At 43.3% G+C, this 17,756-nt stretch overlaps 1 protein-coding gene across 1 annotated transcript in view; it reads left to right on the forward strand.

The window, feature by feature from the left end:
- LOC139466773 (glycoprotein 3-alpha-L-fucosyltransferase A-like) overlaps positions 1–14,571 on the forward strand; it is a 31,240-nt gene extending 16,669 nt beyond the window's left edge. The window contains 1 exon segment of the mRNA XM_071248448.1: positions 7,742–14,571. Within this exon segment, the coding sequence (XP_071104549.1) occupies positions 7,742–8,084 (343 nt within the window). The 3' untranslated portion in view covers positions 8,085–14,571.
- The last annotated feature ends 3,185 nt before the right edge of the window (positions 14,572–17,756 follow it).

Raw genomic sequence — 17,756 nt, forward strand, 5'->3', positions numbered from 1 at the left:
TTCTGTTTCTAGGTTTGTCAGCACCATACCCGTGCTCGTGGGTTTCACCGAAGTGGTAAACGTCTAAGACCTGTATCACTTCGGGCTTTCCTCCCACATTAAGCTGACACGCTGTAATATAAGGGGAATACTGTTAAAAGCAGCGTTAAACCCAACTCACTCACACTTCCCTACGTCATGTTATCAATGAGCTTAAATAGACAAATCGTGCCCCTAAGGGCCATACGAGCTAATTCCATGGGGGTCTTTCGTTGGATTGTTCTGCTCATAATGGCCACCCTGTGCCAAGATGACAGATTCACTATACTAATATGAAAAGAATCTGGTGTCAGTGATCGAAACAAGCGCTGCCCGTAGGCCCGTGGCAGGTTAATCTTGTGTCGGGCCCGTAATTTCGAATTTGTATTGGTCCTTATTGCCTGCAGTAACTTTGCGTGTGGATTTATTTGTCACAATTAGTTGCCGGGCTTTTAATGAGGGCTTGAAGATTTACTTAAGGGCACGCAACTTCTTAAGTCCTTTGGCATTTTTTTGTATTTCAAAAACTGTTTGGTGGTCGTTTAACTATTTTTTTCTTTCTTTTTACTTTCTTTCTTTCTTTCTTTTTTTATGAAAAGTGTGTGTGTGTGTGTGTCCTACCCACAGCTAAGGATAACATAAGTTATGTCTGTTTTCAAGTAGAAATACCGTTACGTGTGTGAATATATGTGGTTTGTGGTTTCACTGTGTCAAATAACAGCTCATATTGGCGTTAGAGATTAAGCCGTAACTCAGCTACGCGTTGCCATGTTGCTATCACCAGATTCAGATTCGCGACACTGCGCCTGAACAAACTGCTAATTCTAGTTCAATATCATATCATTGAATGCTTATTGTGTACAAATCTTCCAAATGGCTGTCCAAACAGACCAGAAGACTGTGCGTCGAATTGTGTGTATAGTGTATAGGGGCCAGATACTGTGGAGCCACACACTTCAACAAAAAGAAATCTGTTTAGGGACCGACCGAAACAGGTTGGTTTCAAATACCGATTTTTATTCCCCGCCAGGAAGTGGAAGGGTGATATAGGGATGGGTAGTGTTCGTTCGTCCTTCCGTTCGTCCTTCCGTCTATCAAGTTTCGTCCTTCCGTCTGTCAGGTTTCGTTTCCGGAGCAGAACTCAAAACCCTTGAGCGATATCTTAACCAAACTTGGCACATGGATAGGTCTAGTGGTGAAGTGGTACCTTTCGAGTTTCCATGGCAACGACTTTAACTTAGACTGAAAATGGCGGTTGTGCTCGTGATCTTGGAAATAGTTCTTGCCTTGCACGCAACAGGACATGTCATATTGGCTGGGGATATGATGACTTCATATATTTTCAAGATATATATATATTTTTTTTATCAGCTCAGTTAATGACCGATTAGACAAAGGAAGGTTTTACTTCTATAAATGACTCGTGAAGATCTGGGTTAGAATAGGTCTTCAGCAACCCATGCTTGTCGTTAGAGGCGAGTGTGCTTTTCGTTAGAGGCGACTAACGGGATCGGGTGGTCAGGCTCGCTGACGTGGTTGATGCATACCATCGCATCCCAATTGCGTGGGTCGATGCTCATGATATCAATCACTGGGTTGTCACGTCCAGACTGGATTATTTACAGACCGCCGTGATACAGCTGGAATATTGTTGTGTGCGGTGTTAAACAACAAACAAACAAACAAACATAACTGTATGAACCTTGGTTTCTGGCATGCGGATTGCGGCGCGTTCGACAACTGGGTCAGCGTGCCTTTCATTCATGTTATACTGATTCCTTGTCTGATTCAAGCAGACTGAAGTGTCATTTTGAATTGGGCTCATCGTGTAACGGATATCTCCCTGTCATCATGCGGCCTGTAACTTCAGACTTTGTGATGAGAGTGTCATTGTTTTCATTCGCATGGCCCTGTTACGTTGTGGTACGGGAAGCGATGGTTTGTGGTATAAGAGTCGTAATTGTTTTGTATGATAGAAAATAGAAACTGTAACATTTGATGAACATTTCAGAATAAGACGTTGTCGAGAAGAAAATTTAAATTGTTCTATGTACTACTTGCATTGAACATAACGATCCAGTGAGTGAGTGAGTGAGTGAGTTGGGTTGAACGTCGCTTTTAACAGTATTCCAGTTATATCACGGCGTGTCAACTTAATGTGGGAGGAAAGCCCGAAGTGATGCAGGTCTCAGACGTTTACCGCTTCGGTGGAACCCACGAGCACGGGTATGGTGCTGACAAACCTAGAAACAGAATCGGGGCGAACCGGGATTCGAACCCACAATCATAGGTTTCTGGCGTGTCCAAGGGACGCAACTCTGCACAGCGAATTGCGGCGCCTTAAACGACTGGACCGACCGTGCCCCCGATCCAACCTGAGAGTATCATGGCTCGTCTTTGCGGGCAATATCGGCGGATAGGATGTTAAACAGTTTCGGATGGCGACTAACGGGATCATGTGGTCAGGCTCGCTGACTTGTTGATGCATGCAATCGATCCCAATTGCGTAGATCGATGTTCATGATGCCAATCACTGGATTACCTGGTCCAGACTGGATTATTTACAGACCGCTGTCATATAGCAGGAATATTGAGGCGTTACACAAGAAATAATCCATTTGTTGTGGCCTTGGACCTCACACTTATCGTCTTTCTGCGAGCGTAAACATTAACACTCATGCAAATATCACAGTGGTTGCCCCTAGCAACTGTACACCCCCTTTGTGGAGGTCGTACTAACAACACGCTTAGTCAGACACCCTGGAGATGAGATAAATACGACTTAAATACGTCTGCCACGGGCAGGCACTGACTTGACAAACACCGTGCGTCGCATGACTGGGCCTGGGTCGCGCGAGTTTAGGAGTGGGTGACCCGCTTGTATAGTCATGAGGGAAATCAAACATGGGTGTTCTGCGACACGAGCGAGCGCTTTAACCACGAGATTACTTACCACCATGCCATTAACCCAGCAAGTCGCATTAACCCCGTGTACAGCTATATGCTAGTTCACAGAATTAACTAAGTGTTTGTTTGTTTGCTTGTTTGTTGTTTACCGCCGCACTCCAGCAATATGACGGCGGTCTGTAAAAAATCCAGTCTGGACCAGACAATCGAGTGGTTGACATCATGAGCATCGATCCATGTAGTTGGGATACGATGACCTGCATCAACCAAGTCAGCGAGTCTGATCACACGATCCCGTTAATCGCCTGTAACGACAAGCGTAGTCGCCTTTTACGGCAAGCATGGGTTGCTAAAGACCTCTCTACCCCGGATCTTCACGGGTTTAACCAGGTGTACAGTATTAACCAGGTGTACAGTATTAACCTGGTGTACAGTATTAACCTGGTGTACAGTATTAACCAGGTGTACAGTATTAATCTGGTGTACAGTATTAACCAGGTGTACAGTATTAACCAGGTGTACAGTATTAACCAGGTGTAAGTATTAACCAGGTGTAAGTATTAACCAGTTGTACAGTATTAACCAGGTGTACAGTATTAACCAGGTGTACAGTATTAACCTGGTGTACAGTATTAACCAGGTGTACAGTATTAATCTGGTGTACAGTATTAACCAGGTGTAAGTATTAACCAGTTGCACAGTATTAACCAGTTGTACAGTATTAACCTGGTGTACAGTATTAACCAGGTGTACAGTAAATACCACGTGTACAGAATTAGCCAATGTACAGATTTAACCGTGTTCAGAACATATATTTCCAGACGTCGACTGTATACAAAATTAGCACTTGCTTACCCCGTCTACTGATATGATATCGATTGTAAATTACTCAATAGCACAATCAATGCAGTACCTCGACCTGAGCGGTTAGACGTCAACTATTGTCCAGGGACCCGCTCCACAAAGCGATCTTAGTGCTACGACTGTCGTAAGCCTATGTTTAAGTATGGGAGTTACGGTGAGGTGAGGTGAAATGGGGTTTAACGTCGCGTCCAAGATTATTGCACTTTTATAGCGACGTGCATGTACGTGTGTGTTTGTGTGGCTGCTTGTACTAGTCCGGACTGATGCCGATTTATAGTGCTAGCTCACTGAGATACCATGCCACAGTTTAACATGAATACCCCACTCAGACACAGTATACTGACTCCGAGCCGACCAGTCCTTGTTTTAGCCCCTTTATGCCGAGCGCCAGACAGGGTAACAAGAAGTACCATCTTTTAACGTCTTTTGGTGTGACGCGGCCGGGGATGGAACCCCGGACCTTCCACTCTCTTGGCGGACACTCTACCTCTAGACCACGGAGGCGGTCTATGGGAGTTACGATCATCTTACCGCTAAGATCGCTTTGTGGAACCGGGCCCAGTACACTCATAACTCTTTTCTGCATCAGTGATTTGAACGGGCCCCGTGAAGATCCGGGGTAGAATAGGTCTTCAGCAACCCATGCTTGTCTTAAGAGACGACCAACGGGATCAGGCTCGCTGACTTGGTTGAGCCACTTGGATTGTCGCCGTATCCCCATTGCGTAGATGGATGCTCATATTGTCATTCACTGGATTATCTAGTCAAGACTCGAATTTTTCCAGACCGCTGTCATATAGCTGAACTATTACTGAGTGCGGCTTTGAACGAAAGGACAAGTAGGTTTGAAGTCTGTGTCCCCTCAAGTACGTGCAGGATTCTACACAAATACAGTCGAACCTCGTTGTGTCGAATTAACGTTTGTGTCGAGCTCATTTGGAAGTCCAAATGAATCCAAATTGACCTGATGTCTCGAACTTTTTTCCAGGTCCCAACGAGTTCGACACATCGAGGTTCGACTGTACATTGTAGTGATGTAGGGCAATATTTGCCAGCGTTAGAAATTGGCACTAGTCCTATAGTCCTTACCAAAGTGCCCAATGGTAAAGGTATCCTAAGGACTAGTAGAAATTGGCCAATTTTAAGGGTTTTGCTGTATGTTATCATTATGAGGACTAGTGGACAAAAAGTTTCCACCCGTTTGCGCGATATGAAAATATTATTAAGACGAATTGTTGACTTACTGCCCGAACAAATACATTTGACATGACGATCAATATTTATCATAACAATATGGGTCGTACCAGGGAACGCATCGATCGACAGATGCGTGCTGTTGTGCATTGTGTATATTTTACAGGTGTAATATGACAAAAATTGAACGTAACCTCATAGCCACTATTACCATAGCTGTCTCATTGTTCGTGTCTATCTGAAATCAGAGCAGTCTTGTTCATTGTTTTCATGATATGAAACCTTATCCACGCGCCCAGTCGTACCTTGGGCCCGCCTGAAACCTATGATCGTGGGTTCGAATCCCGGTTCGCCCCGATTACGTTTCGAGGTTTGTCAGCACCAGAGCGTGCTCGTGGGTTTCACCGAAGTGGTAAACGTCTGAGACCTGCATCACTTCAGGTTTTCCTCCCACATTAAGCTGATACGCCATGATTTAACTAGATTACTGTTAAAAGCGGCGTTAAACCCAGCTCACTTACTCTCTCATATATACACGCCCCGTTTTAAATGGGCATCAAATGTAGCCACTAAGAAATCGTTAATCGTAAATGTCAACCTTCGAGGAAATGGGAGTAGGTTTGCTATTATTGGTTTAAGCAGTATAATGCTGTGATGTATTCTCGTTCAATGATAAACCCGTCAAGATCCAGGCTAAAACTGGTCTTCACCAAACTATGCTTGTCGTAAGAGACGACTAACGTGATCGGGCTCTTTTTGATGCTTGTCTTCGTATCCCAGTTGCGTACATTGATGCTCATGATGTCAATCACAGGCTTGTGTAGTCATGATCCATGATCAGTTATTTAACATCAACCACTTTTTAGGTACTGCATTATAAATGTCTGGGTGGTTCCGTGATTTGCTGTCCGTGGGTTGCGCCCCCTTACCGCAAGGGTGTTTTTTGTCTGTTGTTATCGCCGCAAGCTAATGACGATAGACTGTAAATAATCCAGTGTTAGCCAGACAAAGAAAGGATTGGTAATGTGTAACGTCCTAAGCGCCCGATATGTGAGAGCACGCAAGCAGCCATGTTTCAGAGTCGCCCCGAGTGGGATCATATGATTTCTTCAGCAACCCGCGTTGATCAGGCGCGCTCGTTGGGTTCCCTGGGCCCCGGTTCACGAAGCGATCTCAGCGCTAAGTTTATGGGTGTTCGGGAACACCTGGTGTCGGTACTATTGCTAAGTGATTCATAAACACATGCTCGTGATAACGTCGGAATCGTACAATTTGGTGTATTAGAAAGTGGTGGTGATATTTGCTCGCATATTGCTTAAAGCGGCATAAACCCACTCACTCACTCACTCACTCACTCACTCACTCACTCACTCACCCACTCCCTCCCTCACTCACTCACTCACTCACTCCAATTGCATGGATCGATGCTCATGATATCAATCACTGGATTGTCTGGTCCAGACTCGAATATTTACAGACCGCCGTCATATAGCTGGAATATTGCTGAGTGCGGCGTAAAACACAACTCACTCACCGTGGCTGCTGCTTGACCTCAGTGATCAGTGAATGAGTGAGTGAGTATGGTTTTACGCCGCTTTGGGCATTATTCCAGCAATATCACGTCGGGGATGCAATCGTACCCTGACAGAATCATACGATGCTCTCGCTTTCAACATCTGGTTTGTTTGATCCACAACCAATGATGACGATGATGATGATGAGGAGGAGGAGGAGGAGGATGATGATGATGATGATGATTAATTCGGAAAATTCACTAATAACATCAACATAACGTATGTGTTCCACGATGCTGAGTGAGTGAGTATGATCTTAACGCAGCTTCTAGCAATATCACGACGGACAACATAAACGGGCTTCAAGCATAGTACCCATGTGAGGAATCGAACCCGGACTGACGATCCGACGCTTTGACCACTGTGCTACTCCACCAACAATATTTTACAAATGCCTCTTCCAAAAGCATTTCTCTAATATACATAGTTTCTTGATATTAATTTTGGTGCCATTTTTATATAAATAAATCTCCTCACGTCTTATGAAGAACAAATATAGGTCCCGTTGCTTGAACCTCAGTATCACAACTGCCCGTTCATTCTCCATTGTCTCCCGTAAGAACAAGAACTAACCACTCCGCGTGGGGATTTATTGAACACGAGAACCAACCTGTCCCCGTAGGGGGTTTCTTGGGCACAAGAACCAACCTCTCCCTTAATATGTCCCAATTACCCTAACCGTGTCTAACGAGCCAAATTCTGAATGAGGAATTATGTGGCCTGGCTGATTATGTGACTTCGTTGCCAAACCTCGTAACTTGTTACTCGTGATGTTAGATAAAGTTGCAACCGTGATAAAGCTTGAATACAACTGACGTAAAACATTCATTCACTGATGCATACCTGAGGTGAACGGTTGGACATGGCTTAATGATGTTATCAGTGTTTACAGTCGTTTGTCTGGTGGATTAGGACAGCCTTGTGGTTAAAGCATTTGCTCGTCAACCTGAAGGCTCGGGTTCAATTCCCAACGTGTGTAATGTGTGAAGCCCATTTCTGGTGTCCCTCGACGTGATATTGCTAGAATATAGCTAACAGTGGCGTAAAGCGTCCGTCATATAGTTGGAATATTACTGTGTGCGGTGTTATACAACAAACAAACAAACAAACAAACAAACACTCTCAAAGTCTGGTGGATCAGCTCGTTTGTCAAACCCTCAGATATTGATATTTGTATATTTCAGACATGACGTCATTCCTATTGTGATGGGAGGATCTCCGTCGGACTACAGGCGAGCTGCGCCGCCCCATTCCTTCATCCATGTGGACGACTTCGAGAGCCCCAGTGCTTTAGCGGAGTACTTGAAGCATCTGGACCAGAACGAGGATTTGTATAATGAGTATTTTCTCTGGAAAGGAACAGGATCGTTCATAAACACGTTCTTCTGGTGTAGGATATGTAGTCTGCTTCACGACGTTGATTCCAGGCCGCCATCTTGGTTTTCGGACGTTGACAATTGGTGGCGCGGGCCTCATGTTTGTATAGGGAAGGAATCTTGGCGGAATAAATCGATGGAGCTGAGCTGATGAGTGGGATCGAGATGTTTAAGAACAATACTATCGTCTGTGATCTTCTGTGATGCAAGAGTTATCTACCGTGACGGCGATTCCCCGTCGACCGGCAAATCCAGTCTGTTGCTGCCTTCGGACAATCTACGTTCCAAGATGCAATATTTTTATAATTATTTTCTAAATCTCAATTACCAAGATTTTGGAAAGATGTGTTTATATTCGTATGTGTCACATTAGGTTGAATGTGCATATGCATGGGCAGAAATCTCCATGGAAACGGGGCCAAGTTTTGGTCGGAAGGTCAAGTTTCCGATTGTTGTTGGAATTTGTGGGTGTTAACATTGGTGTGTTGTGTGGGGATATTTATCGTTGAAGTAACAAGCTCAAGTCACTTTTTATGAGGTCTTAAAATGTTTTTTTTTAAAGAACGTTCGCTATTAAAACCTGCATGGTTGTGACTATAGCTACGCATACCCCTGCCTTTGTCACGCCCACCATGGGAGATATTTGACGGGTGACAGAGAAATCGGGTTTCATCCGTCCCTCTTTCCGTTCATTCGCCTGTCACGCTTTCCGACGCTGGCCTCAGAGCCGGTTTGAAATAGTCTAACTGAACAAAGACTACATGGTTAATTCATTTCTTTCTTGTTTGAAAATTAAATATGTCTGGGGAAAAATACACGTATTCACGGTTAATTTTGTAAAAATAGCAGAGACCAAAACTATTCAAATGAAATTAAGTTCAGAAATGATACAAATGTGTATTTAGATAAACGTGAAATTTGCATCCATGATAACTGAAGACTTAATCTCCGTACTGAATCCATAATCTTGTGATTTAATGAATCTTACATATATAAGATATTATGTAGTCATGCTCCGTTCTTCACATCGGTTGGGGTTATCTTCGTTTCCTTGGTTACGTTGTTGTGAAAAGAGATGTTATTGTCATGCGTCATCACTTTTCTATACATTCAATAACCCGCGGGGGATTTTTGCGTTGGCGGTGAATATTGGCGACCAGGCTACCGTTTGTATGTTGGGTCGTGACGATAGCGTTTGTCAAATATGCAATTGTTGTACTAAATAATTCACTAATTGCTAGGGTACCAGCTGCAAGGCAGCCGGCGACACGAATCTATCGCTTTCAGGTTGACTTTGGCTTAAAATGACCAGGTGTGAAACAGTATGTATTGTATTCTTCTACAGTAACTGTTATAAATCTGATAAATATACATTACCATGACAAATATAATTCATACGTATGTTCACTCCGGTTTCGCTTAATCAGAAAATCAATAATCCTGCGGATTAAATATTTACTGGTGCGCGGGGATACATTGAATTAATTTAGATAGGACAAACTATTTGAAACAGCCGAGGTTCGTGATTGGAAAAAAAATAGCTTGTGACAGTCAGTTGAGTATCTGGTTGAAATATGGCTTCCTCTCCTGTTGATAATTAAACCGGGTGAATATAGGTAATGTTTTCGATAAGACAGAGCTTCAGGGCCACGAAGATAATCTCCATTCCTTGAAACGTTAACTGCTTTCTTAACCATCAGAATATTAATGCTCTGGTGGCCTTGTACTTGGTTTAGTGATTGACGCGGCCAATGCTACCCCGGGTAAGCTCGGATTGATCCGGCGATCCCAGTACACATTCCATTCGTCACCACTCGCCCCTTTCCGTTACCTGCAAAAAAACTCGTCCCCCAATCGATGAATGTTATGTGCTAAAATACGACAAACCAATCAGAATGCGCGTATGATTTCAAGTTCTTTGTCAAAGAATCCCTTAGAAATAATTTTTGATTTTACTTATGTCTTGCATCTAAAAATATACCCAAGACACAGTTAAATGTGTTCAATCATACTGTATAATTCCGCATGTCAAGATATGCTTTAAATTGCATCTGAAATATATATAATATATGGGGAAATGCGTGCACCATTACGCAACGAGTTGACAATTGTTTTAGGTATGCCTGTTTGCGATAAGACGGAACCCGGTCGCTAAAATGGCCACGAGATGGGCACGAGTCGCTGTTAGGCTTGTCCCGGAATAACACGAGTAGGTCACGAATGTGCACCATCGTGACCACTCGTGTCATTCCGGACAAACCGGGGACGGAAAGGCGCGAGTTGTGACGATTGATCTCCGAGGGCACTGAAACGCTGAAAGACGACTGTAGCGAATGTGTGAGTTTAAATTACAGTTGCATCGGCAATATTGACGCCATGTAGCGATAAGAACAAGGTATTCATTATCAAGTCGCTGTTAATACCAGATGTATGTGTTTATGATTTGATATATAATAGTACCGTTATTGATATTTTCTATTTTTGAAAATATATTGTTTTTGTTGTTTTTGTACAGATACACTATCCTCTTAGTGTTTGTGAAATGTTGTTGCAGTGTTGGGAGAAGGCAGTGTTGTCGATTCCAGGGAGTTTTTCAAACATCTAATAATAGCAACTGTGACCTGAGTTTATCTAAACATATAACAGCTTTCACGAGCTGATCAAACACGACCCGGTGTTTCATTCAGAGAAATTGTATGCTTGAATTTCTTTAGGGAACTACCAGGGTCCGCTATTATTCGAGGGGCACGGGTGACCTCTTAGGCGTCGCTGTATAGAGTTGCTTCCCTTGGGGACGCCAGAAACCCATGATCGTTGGTTCGAATCCCGTTTCGGGGGCACGGGTGGCCCAGTCGTCTAAAGCGCCGCGATTCGCTGTGCAGAGTTGCGTCCCTTTGGCACGCCAGACACCTATGTTTGTGGGTTCGAATCCCGGTTCGCCCCGATTATGTTTCAAGTCTTTCAGCACCATACATGTGCTCGTAGGTTTCACCGAAATGGGAAACGTCTGAGACCTGCATCACTTCGGGCTTTCCTCCCACATGAAGCTGACCCGCCGTGATGTAACTGGAATACTGTTAAAAGCGGCGTTAAACCCAACTCACTCCATGTTCTTTCGACACTCGTCTGAAACTGGCTCTCTCGAATTATCGTCTTTAACGACGTTGGAACATCTTTTTTATACCACTCAAAAGAAGTTAGGGAAAACCCGATTCGTTCATGTTACAGGTCATGGCAGATTAACTATAACAGTAAACTGCGGTTATAACGAACTTAAAGGGTCCACTAATTTTAGTTCGTTATAACCTTAATTCGTTATAAACATATATACAGCATATATACCGCAAATGGCTGGGACCAAAAAAACAGTTCGTTATATCCGCCATTTCGTTATAAGCGTGTTCGTTATTAAGGTAGTTTACTGTAACGTGAAAAGAATCGGGTTTTCTTGACTTCTTTTGAATAGCGTATGTTCCCATGAACCACGTCTCGCGGTTTGTCCCAAGACTTCTCCCTTGTATATCAACACTGCTGGGTCCGTTTCACTCCCTTTAAGTCGAATGTGTTACCAGGTGTGTAGCGAATTCGGGTTGCCATGAATGTGGGTTACTAAAGAATTGTACAAAGTTGCTTGTTTTGGTTTTGTAAATATTGAGATTGTTACAAGACTTGTTGTTTTATGTATGTTTATGACGTGTTGATGAATTTGTTATGTGTTAGCTGGAGACATTCCATTTCAGAAACAAAAACCGCTGTCATCATATTGCCATGTTAGAAGTTCCGATATCTTTGAAGGAGATGCTTGGTATTGTAGTGACTATAGTGATTATTCACGGATAATTCGGGGGCACGGGTGGCCCAGTCGTTTTAGGCGCCGCAATTCGCTGTACAGAGTTGCGCCCCTTGGGCACGCCAGAAACTTATGATCGTGGTTCGAATCCCATTTCGCCCTGATTATGTTTCCAGGTTTGTCAGCATCAACCCTTGCTCGTGGGTTTTCACTGAAGTGGTAAACGTCTGAGACCTGCATCACTTCGGGTTTTCCTCCCACATCAAGATGACAAATGTGATATAACTGGAATTACTGTCCAAAGCCACGTTAACCCCAACTCGCAGATAATCCATGCTATGCGTGTTTTAGGCATCGACCATAGTCATAGACATAGTATTTCATGACATTACAGGGGGCACGGGTGGCCCAGTCGTCTAAGGCGCTGCGATTCGCTGGTGCAGAGTTGCGTCCCCTGGACACGCCAGAAACCTATGATTGTGGGTTCGAATCCCGGTTCACCCCGATTATGTTTCTAGGTTTGTCAGCACCATACCCGTGCTCGTGGGTTTCACCGAAGTGGTAAACGTCTAAGACCTGCATCACTTCGGGCTTTCCTCCCACATGAAGCTGACACGCCGCGATATAACTGGAATACTGTTAAAAGCGGCGTTAAACCCAACTCACTCACTCACTCACTCATGACATTACATATCAGTAAGTTTTGAAAATGTAAGTCATTAGCAAAACTTGTCTTACAAGCGGCTCATCTCCGGTTTGGCGTCGTAATTATTCATTTAAAACTTAGACCTGGTCTCTGCGTAACTGGGGTATTTATTAAGTAAGGGGGAAGCAATAGATGGGTTCAGTTAGTTGACCTACAATGAAATTTGCTTGGATTGCCAAGCTACGCTAATCCATCATCCATCCATCCTCTTTATAGTCCTCTTTTGTGTGGATGTAGTTAGTGTTATATTAAACACACACGCACGTACGCACACACGAGAGCTGTAGTCAGATATTAGTAGATATGACTAGATAATATGAATACAAACTATGCCGTAAAAGGCGACTATGCTTGTCGTAACGGGATCGGGTGGTCAGGCTCGCTGACTTGGCTGATGCATGTCATCAATCCCAACTGTGTGGATCGATGCTCATGATATCAGTCACTGGATTGTCTGGTCCAGACTCGATTATTTACAGACCGCCGTCATATAGCTGGAATATTGCTGAGTGTGGCATTAAACAACAAACCAACCAACCAATACAAACTAGATATATAAATGTTTGTTTAATATGTTCTGTCATTAGGAGGAGAATAATCTCTAGTTCTTGTTCCACAAAACGATCTTAACACCCATAACACTGACTTACGACAGCCGTGGCGCTAACATCGCTTTGTGGAACGGCCCTGTACAGACACCATAACACATTCAACGTCTTACTCGCCTTACTTTACCAGGATCCGCTGACTGCGGGTTCGAATCCAGCTGATCCTGGAATTGTACCATACCGTGCTTGTAGGTTTCACCAAAGGTCTAAACGCCTACGACCTTGGTCGCATTGTGCTTCGTGGTATAAATAAAGTTGACGCGACCTTTACCCCCACTGCATGGAGCGCTGCTGTGCAGACGCGAAGAGAAGAAAGCACTGACGCAATTTCTACCGGCTCCGCACATTGTTGATAAATACATACCCACGTTGTCACGCTGTGTATTTTCACAGAACAGCTTAATTTTTGGATAATAATGTTTACGGTTACATTGGTGCACATGGGTCATGCCCGACAAACCACTAAAGTACTCACGGAAATGAAAAAAAACTTTTTTCGACCTCAGATCTTAAATTGTTGCAGTTAATATACAAAATATGTAAATATTCAAACAACTAAATTAGTACTAATTGGGCCGAGGCACAAATACAGCGTATCAAATGTTTTTATGCCTTTTTACACGTAAAAGTGTGTAAAAATGTGAATAAAACAGACTATTGTGAAACAGGGCATAACCAGGTGTAAGTAGATCAAGGTGACCTATGACACCTTGACGACAGGTGAGAACAGGTGCATAATGCCTATAGTCTGTTTCTGCTATGTCAATTTGGACTTAGTTTTATTTTTGAATGTTGAAAGTGCCGACAAATTACCTCCTGTAAAGTACATTTTGTATTGTTCACTGAGATCAAACTAGCAAATCCAGACTAGTACTTTTCGAGTTGTTTTGTTATTTCGTATTTACAGCTACGTAACACATTGTGTCGATTTTTAAATTGAGAAAAACAGGTTTTTTTCATTTCCGTGAGTACTTTAGTATTTGCATTCCCGATAAAGCGCTCGTATCTGCATGCCTGTAAAAGGCCCCAAAATCTTCATACCTAAAAAGGACGCTAATATTTCCTTTGCAGAATAACGCGCTGATATTTCAATGCCTGATCAGGTGCTTATCCATGCATTATAAAGGTTTTAATATCGGCCTATTAACATCACAACAATGTAACTTGTGATGGTGTAACCAATACTGGTTATTCCTGTCAACTCTGTCATTCCGGCCTTCTCATCCGAACCTCCGTGTCTGGATAAACGGGGCCATCTGGGCGTGTCACGTGGACTTTGAATGAAGGCATTGCTTGGTTAGTGGTAGGCGCACGTGCCATCCGAGGTGTGACGTAGCCCACGTGATGTCCTGGGAGATGTTCACTGGCTCGGACGGGCGTGAATGTTTTTGTACTTCATTCATGTTTTGTTAGCAATAATTCGGAAGCTTGCTTTCCATTGTAACTTATGTTGACTGGGAGAGCCCGGCGTACAGGATGGAGGGATTAAATCGAAAAAACATGCTGTTTTGTTTCAGTTGAAATTTCTAAATAAACCGTCCTATTATTAATAAACACGTGTGTATGTTGTTTCTGTCCTGGTTATGATGTCCACGATGTCCATGTTTTTGAGACCGCCTCGGTGGTCAAGTGGATAGAGCATCCGCTCCGGAGAGCGAAAAGTTCTGTGTTCGATCCCCGGCTTCATCATACCAAAGGATGTTAAAAGATGGTACTTCTTGTTACCCTGTCTGGCGCTCGGCATAAAGGGGCTAAAATAAGGACTGGTCGGCTCGGAGTCAGTATACTGTGTCTGAGTGGGGTATTCATGTTAAACTGCGGCATGGTATCTCAGTGTGCTAGCACTATAAATCGGCATCAGTCCGAACTAGTACAAGCAGCCACACAAACACACACAAGCAAGCATGGGTTGCTGAAGACCTATTCTAACCAGGATCTTGACGGGCCTCATGCTATGCATGTTTGGTGCACATTGAAAGAATTGAAACACTCCCCTTTAAGTCTCGTGCTCGTGGGTTTCACCGAAGTGGTCAACGTCTAAGACCTGCATCACTTCGGGCTTTCCTCCCACATTGAGCTGACACGCCGTGATATAACTGGAATACTGTTAAAATCGGCGTTAAACCCAACTCACTCACTCACTAACTGTAGTCGTACATGCAAATGGACAGAGCTGAATTATATATGATGTCTGTTGTAAATAAATGTGTCACAAATATTGAACGTGAAGCGAATTTGATGCGCGTGGGGGCTTGTTTCGTTTAAGTAAGTTTCGATCTGGGACAAATCTCGGTATGTGTTCTACGTTAAAAAGGTTCTAGCATAACTTGAAAAATGTAATTGTAACGTTTTTGGGTGCTTGTCAAACTTGCATCGTTATCAAAGCATATACTATTGACTATTGGTCTAGGCACGCTGTATATTAATCAATTCACACCTGCTTCATGCTGCAACAAATTAAAGAAGTTCATACACTCATATGATTATGTAGACATGTGAAGTATATGACCTCGCTATAACGCCAATATAATATTGCATTATTAAATGTATTGGAACATCAAGAGGGACTTCCCTGCCCGTGCACCTAGTGAGAGCATTGTACTTTGGCGTGACACTTATCAGGCAACGAGGCGTTTTAGTAATAGTCAGTGAGTGAGTGAGTATGGTTTTACGCCGCTTTTAGCAATATTCCAGCAATATCACGGCGGGGGACACCAGAAATGGGCATCACACATTGTACCCATGTCGGGAATCGAACCCGGGTCTTCTGCGTGACAAGCGAACGCTTTAACCACTAGGCTACCCGACCGCCCCCGTTGTAGTAATAAGCGATTACATCTTTCTCTTTAGTTTAAGGACAATTGAGATCACTGAAACATAAGTGAATAAGTGTGCAAGTTACGCTGTTTTGTTTTGTTTGTTTTTTGTTTAACGCCGCACTCAGCAATATTCAAGCTATATGACAGCGGTCTGTAAATAATCGAGTCTGGACCAGACATTCCAGTGATTGACATCATGAGCATCGATCCACGGGAATGGGGATACGATGACATTCATCAACCAAGTTACACTGTGGTGCATACAGGCTATCACGCGACTGTGTTTGGGAATGGTAAATACCCCGTATACATGGTGTTTATTCCTTATACAGGATATTTACCTTCCCCAAAGACACAAGCGTTATAACCTCTTTATCATATTATGTCATTCTTCAATTCTGTACTCGAAAATCTCTTCCCATGTCTCACAAACATTATCTAAACATTGCAAGTTTCCTGGAATGTGTGCATTTATATATATATATTACGTCAGAGGGTAAATGACGTGTCCGTCGGACAGTTCAAAGTGAAACCTGTTTCTTATACAGTAGCGTAACTAGATATAGGCAAAACAACAACTGCATTAACAATTAGTGTTTCTACTTGACTTTCGCGGCAATCCATCGGCAACCGAACTTTTATCAAACGTCAATCGACGTCATAGCTGACGTCATTCGACAATCGTGCTCATCTGAGACGGAGGTCGTGATAAGCGCATTCTTCTGAAGGGGGTTGGGGGTTGGGGGGTGTGGGGGGGGGGGGGGCTTAAAAAATATAGTGGGTAATAAAGAAATTATTTCACTCGCTTGTGTGTCATACTGATTTTACAAAACTCGTGAAAGAATTCAGGTATTACCGTCGCCCGCGCTCGGGAAATACAAGAATTCTTACACGAGCTCCGTAAAATAAGTATGACACGTGCTGGTTTGTATTTAAGAATTGACTTCAATATTGTCTGCGTTTATGGATACATAAACACCAACATGAACACTTTGTAAATCTACGTAGCGTAGGGGAGTTACGCAAATGTGCGCATCAGTATGTACATTTAAGTGTCGCTTTGACGCAAGAATATATTGAAGTCAATTCTTATCAATACATAGGTCAGCAATAATAACTTGACAGACGGCTTATCATTAACACAAAAAACTGTAGACAACGTTCAGAAATCCGAGACATCGTGCAGCACACTAGAGCAACGCTAACCCAGCCGACCTTAGTATCAGCCAATCAGGACGTGGCATTTTTTAGGTTTACGGAAACATAGACGCCCAAACAGTTGCTCGGTTAGCCAGTCATATACCATGGAATCACATGTAATTTATTTAATACACTGTAAATAAGTCCTGCACCATGACCGTGGAATATATTTATTTTATGAAAAAAAAAATCTAGAAATGCATACAAAAGCAAGTCTAGCCAGCTCAAGCTAGCTCTATTCTGAAATCAGCATAGGGATTTTTTTTAGGGTCAAGAAGGATATTGTGTGATATAAGATTTCAGAGACTAAATGTTAGTCTAACCGTAAATCTGTTTTGTAAATAATCGAATCTGGACCAGGCAATCCAGTGATTTACATTATAAGCATCGATCTACGGACTTGGGACTCGATGACATGCATCGATGAGTGAGATTGGATATGGATTTACGCCGCTTTTAGCAATATTCCAGCAATATCACGGCGGGGGACACCAGAAATGAGCTTCACACATTCTACCCATGTCGGGAATCGAACCCGGGTCTTCGGCGTGACGAGCGAACGGTTTAACCACAAGGCTACCCGACCGCCACGTGACATGCATCAGCCAAGTCAGCGAGCCTGACCACCCGATCCCGTTAGTCGCATTTTACGACAAGCAGGGGTTGCTCAAGATGATTTCTAACCCATGAGACCAGATCT

This window comes from Haliotis cracherodii, unplaced genomic scaffold (genome assembly GCF_022045235.1).
Source record: "Haliotis cracherodii isolate W230 unplaced genomic scaffold, xgHalCrac1.p SCAF_19, whole genome shotgun sequence".
In the NCBI taxonomy this organism is placed as follows: domain Eukaryota; kingdom Metazoa; phylum Mollusca; class Gastropoda; order Lepetellida; family Haliotidae; genus Haliotis; species Haliotis cracherodii.